The sequence below is a fragment of the Trematomus bernacchii genome, unplaced genomic scaffold (assembly GCF_902827165.1).
Source record: "Trematomus bernacchii unplaced genomic scaffold, fTreBer1.1, whole genome shotgun sequence".
NCBI lineage: Eukaryota > Metazoa > Chordata > Actinopteri > Perciformes > Nototheniidae > Trematomus > Trematomus bernacchii.
This window is the reverse complement of record NW_022987655.1, coordinates 381877-387707: the sequence shown is the minus strand read 5'-3', so window position 1 is coordinate 387707 and position 5831 is coordinate 381877. Positions and strand designations below refer to the sequence as shown.

General features: G+C 43.5%; 1 protein-coding gene across 1 annotated transcript in view; it reads left to right on the top strand.

The window, feature by feature from the left end:
* LOC117486602 (zinc finger protein 2 homolog) overlaps positions 1-5555 on the top strand; it is a 42020-nt gene extending 36465 nt beyond the window's left edge. Inside the window, exons 4-5 of the mRNA XM_034135106.1 lie at positions 3126-3202; positions 3879-5555. Coding sequence (XP_033990997.1) covers positions 3126-3202; positions 3879-4758 — 957 coding nt within the window. The 3' untranslated portion in view covers positions 4759-5555. The remainder of the gene's footprint in view (positions 1-3125; positions 3203-3878) is intronic.
* Positions 5556-5831: the final 276 nt, after the last annotated feature.

Genomic DNA, 5831 nt, shown 5'->3' with positions numbered 1-5831 from the left:
GGACTGACTTGACTCGGACTCTTCTTAGGTGACTCGGACTTGGACTCTGACTCGAACACAGGTAATGATGACTCGTACTCGGACTCAACTCGGACACTCCTTGGGTGACTCGGACTCGGACTTGGACTCGGACTCGAACACAGGTAATGATGACTCTGACTCGACTCGGACACTCCTTGGGGGACTCGGACTTGGACTCGGACTCGAACACAGGTAATGATGACTCGGACTCGACTCGGACACTCCTTGGGTGACTCGGACTTGGACTCGGACTCGACTACAACTCTCCCTTGGTGACTCAGACTTGGACTCGGACTCGAAGAGTGGTGACTCGAGAGTGACTTGGACTCGTGAATTGGTGACTTGACTACAACACTGACTCACGCAGTGTCAGAAAATAAAACCCTTTCTCTTTTCCTCCGTACCCAAATCTTTTAAACACGGGGATAAAACGAGCGGATACAGATTTGCTGCCGATATGGACCCACAGAAAATTGCTATCAGAAACAATGCCTGACGTGTTTTGGACATAATATGGTCTGTGTTTACATTAGCCTCGCTAACACTCAGAGCTAACCTGTACTGGAGAGCACATGTGTTTAAAAAGCAGGAAATAAAAAAAAGGAACTCACCTTGTGATAAACCCGCAAGAGAAAAAGCATTTGAGCTCCAAACTGTCTCAGAAATAATCCTTGATGTGGTTTAGAACAGGGATGGCGTTTTATCACAGGCAGAATTTAACTTTATCTCCGGTAGAATTCTGAGGCAGGGTCCATTAGCTTCCGCCTCCTCTTTTTTTTTTCAAGCTAAGGACCCAAATCTGCGTTTCTCTAACAGCTGGAATAGAGGGATATGAGGGATGTCTAAAGTGCATTCATCTGTATTTTGAGCAAAACACATCATAGACATGTTTTTATATATTTGTATATATCTGAGACCCATAATACATGCCTTAAAATAGCCCGATAGGTGCACTTTAAAAGCTGCTAAAAAAACAGATATATAATGTATTCTATTTATACAGTTTTTCTTAAAATACATGACGCATTTCAATGAACCAATGAAAATTCTTCTAATTTTAATATTCATTTTCTTACAGTTTAACTAATGTATGAGGCATGGCTACAAAGGGTGGTCTGTTTGGTAGTTTGAGCGAACACTTCAGAGACATGTTTTGTATAGATATAGACATTTTTAAATGCAATCATCATTTGTTAATAAGATTAATACATTTTTTTCTTTTTCTCTTGTTTCTCTTTTATTAGGACAATTCTGGAGAACTGGATCTGCTGAGGAAGGAGCTGCCATCCACACACGACCCCCCGTGGTTCTGGAGAAATCTAAACAGCATCAGGGACATCATCCTCCCAAACCTCTGCTTCCTGCCGTCCAGCTAAACAGCAGCTCAGGAAGCTTCAGAGAGAAACAGTGTGTTTAACAGAGACTGAAGCACACGGAGAAACGGTGTGTTTGACAGAGACTGAAGCACACGGAGAAACGGTGTGTTTAACAGAGATGAAGCACACGGAGAAAACGGTGTGTTTAACAGAGACTGAAGCACACGGAGAAACGGTGTGTTTAACAGAGACTGAAGCACACGGAGAAACGGTGTTTAACAGAGACTGAAGCACACGGAGAAACGGTGTGTTTAACAGAGACTGAAGCACACGGAGAAACGGTGTGTTAACAGAGACTGAAGCCACGCAGAGAAACGGTGTGTTTAACAGAGACTGAAGCACACGGAGAAACGTGTGTTGACAGAGACTGAAGCACACGGAGAGAGAAACGGGTGTGTTTAACAGAGACTGAAGCACACGGAGAAACGGTGTGTTTAACAGAGACTGAAGCACACGGAGAAACGGTGTGTTTAACAGAGACTGAACCACGGAGAAAGAAAGAGAGAAGAAGAAGAGAAACGGTGTGTCTGACAGAGACTGAAGCACACGGAGAAACGGTGTGTTAACAGAGACTGAAGCACACGGAGAAAACGGTGTGTTTAACAGAGACTGAAGCACACGGAGAGAAACGGTGTGTTTAACAGAGACTGAAGCACACGAGAGAAACGGTGTGTTTAACAGAGACTGAAGCACACGGAGATACGGTGTGTTTAACAGAGACTGAAGCACACGGAGATACGGTGTGTTTAACAGAGACTGAAGCACACGGAGAAACGGTGTGTTTAACAGAGACTGAAGCACACAGAGAAACAGTGTGTTTAACAGAGACTGAAGCACACGGAGAAACGGTGTGTTTAACAGAGACTGAAGCCAACACGGAGAAAAACGGTGTGTTTAACAGAGGACTGAAGCACACGGAGATACGGTGTGTTTAACAGAGACTGAAGCACACGGGAAAACGGTGTGTTTAACAGAGACTGAAGCACACAGAGAAACAGTGTGTTTTAACAGGACTGAAGCACCACGGAGAAACGGTGTGTGTTTAACAGGAAGTGGTGATTTAGTAAAAATGATTGTTGTTGCTGCTCTCGTTGGTGAAAGCAGCGACTCACTGCGGCTGCTGAAGACATCTTTGTTCTGTTTGAAAAGAACGATAGCAGAGTACGAGGAGGAATGTCTCGTTCAAACAGGAGAACGAGAGACACCGGAAACTACTGGACGCTGTTTTACAGCCTCAGCCTCAGATCCACAGAGCAGGTCTGTTCCCTCTTTATTAAAAATAAATCAAGGTTTACCTAGATTTTATTATGATCCAATACATCTGAAATATTACTCTACAATATTATTGCCGGAATAAATACTAAGGATAAATAATAAAATAGAAAATTAAAACAAGAATATAAATTCATGTCACATTTCACCGATCCAATAATGCCTACGTTTATTTATTTGGTTCATTTAATGAATTATTTAGTTTTTATTTTAGTAGGTTCCCTCCATAGTAAATTGGACCACAACCTTAAACATGTTCAGCTGTAAAATGCAATGTATACATTGATCTAGAAACATAATTTGCTGTGTAAACATATTCTATTAGTCTCCAAAAACATTTAAATGTAAATCAATAGGGGATCGATGTCTGTCTTATTAGGAATTCTGAATCTTTTCAGAAAAAGACAGAATTGGAGATTTTAACAATTTCACGTGTGTTTCCTGCAGACGTCCCAGCAGCCGGTGGTGGTTAAAGAAGAGGTTCCCCCTGAGCAGCAGCAGTGGAGCTCCAGTCTGGACCAGGAGGACCCAGAGCCCCCCCCACACATTAAAGATGAACTGGAGGAACTTTGGAGCAGTCAGGAGGGAGAGCAGCTTCAAGGGCTGACCAGAGAACCAGGTTCAAACTCTCAGAGAAATAAACAAGACCCTGTCAGTGATACAAGACGTAGTGCAGGAGAGAAACCATTCAGCTGCTCAGTTTGTGTGAGAACTTTTGAACAGAGAGGACATTTACAGGACCACATTAGAATGCACACAGGAGAGAAACCATACAGCTGCAGTATTTGTGACAAAAGATTCACCTGGAGTCGTCAGGTCAAAAGACATAAGTGTGTTGGTCGTCAGTCCTCACAGCTTCATCAAACTCAAACTGAGGAGAACAGAGAGGCAGAGCCTCCAGCCAGCAGCTCAGCTGAACACATGGAAACAGAAGCTGATGGAGAGGACTGTGGAGGACCAGAACCAGCCAGGAACTCAGATCCAGAGAGACATTTACAACCAGAGGCTGAGGACAACCCTGGAGACTCTTCAGAGACTGAAGACAGTGAAGACGAGGATTTTTGGAAACAGAGCAGTGTAGGCCTGTCAGATTTAAGCTCTTTGAAACATGCATTTCCCTACAATTGTGAAACATTTAACAGCAATCAGCAGGGAGAGGAATTGTTTACGGAAGGTGGAAATCAAAACCAGCATATGCCGAACCAGGAGGACCCAGAGCCCCCCCCCACACATTAAAGAGGAGCAGGAGGAACTCTGGAGCAGTCAGGAGGGAGAGCAGCTTCAAGGGCTGGAGGAGGCTGATAACAACAAGTCCACATTCACTTCTGTCCCTGTGAAGAGTGAAGATGATGAAGAGAAACCTCAGTCCTCTCAGCTTCATCAAAGACAAACTGAAAACATGGAAACAGAAGCTGATGGAGAGGACTGTGGAGGACCAGAACCAGCCAGGAACTCAGATCCAGAGAGACATTTACAACCAGAGACTGAGGACAACCCTGGAGACTCTTCTGAACCTGACACTTTAGACAGGGCTGATTGGAAGGAGACCAGAGAACCAGGTTCAAACTCTCAGAGAAATAAACAAGACCCTGTCAGTGATTCAAGACGTAGTGCTGGAGAGAAACCATTCAGCTGCTCAGTCTGTAAGAAATATTTTACACAGAGAGGAAATTTAAAAGGCCACATGAGAATCCACACAGGAGAGAAACCATTCAGCTGCTCAGTCTGTGATAAATCTTTTGCCCTGAAATCACCTTTAAAACGACACATGAGAAACCACACAGGAGAGAAACCATTCAGCTGCAGTGTTTGTGAAAAAAGATTTACACAGAGCTATCAGGTCAAAAGACATAAGTGCGTTGGTCGTCAGTCCTCACAGCTTTGTCAAACTCAAACTGAGGAGAACAGAGAGGCAGAGCCTCCAGCCAGCAGCTCAGCTGAACACCTGGAAACAGAAGCTGATGGAGAGGACTGTGGAGGACCAGAACCAGCCAGGAACTCAGATCCAGAGAGACATTTACAACCAGAGACTGAGGACAACCCTGGAGACTCTTCTGAACCTGAGACTGAAGACAGTGTTTATTGTTAGGTTTAAACTCTTTTGGTAAGTCCCAGTAAGTCGTATATAAAGCGATAACTCGACTGTTTGTGATAAAAAATGTTTGGTCCAAGTAAAGAGAGGACTGTGGAGGACCAGAACCGGCAACATTTACAACCAGAGTCTGAGGAGGTTTCCATATTGGGTTATATAATTAAAATGAAAGTTAATATAATCAAATATAATTTTGTAGAATCCACAATGTAAAATGCATGATATGTCACGAAGCTCTATACTTATATACTAAATGTACACGGTTTGGTAAACTGACATGAAAGAGTGTAAGGTCTGATATAGCTTATCACTAAAGGTGTCACTATTCAGCAGAGGGAAGACACCCTTACTCTCACAGCAGGAGGCCCCTGACTCAATGGGATATTACTGTAAGCTTTAGTTTAGTTTTTGAGGGAAGTCTGGACATGTCCAGGAAGCAATGACTCTTCTCCACATACATGGGTCTGTTGGTGTGTATTCGCTTCTGCTTCTGCTGGTATGATATAAAAGCAGCAGCTGAGAGAGGGAAACAGGTCTCAGGGTTCTTAACTGGGAATCTTTCCCTAGGTCGTATTACCTGCTGTCATCGTGAGGAAATGCCTCTGGAGATATGCAGGGAGTTTTAACAAAAAGGAAAACATGTAAACCGTTAAATTCATAATTAATACCAGAGAGTAAGACATTGTATAACTGTCCCATTGTAACCAGATAAAGTAAAAAACTGTGTTAAGAGTGTGGACCATTTCTTCAAATAAAACCATCCCACCCATTTGGACTGGGGTAACCTAAATGAATTCTGCGCTGTCCTCTCCTGATTTAGGGTAAGATTGCACGACTGCCACACTGACACTTAGGTAGGGTCACACCTCACTACAGGTACTAGAATCCTACGGGATCGCTGCAGCAAGTTGTTGGAGATCTGCTACCAGTCTGTTGTTGGAGATCTTCTACCAGTCTGATGTTGGAGATCTGCTACCAGTCTGATGTTGGAGATCTTCTACCAGTCTGTTGTTGGAGATCTTCTACCAGTCTGTTGTTGGAGATCTTCTACCAGTCTGATGTTGGAGATC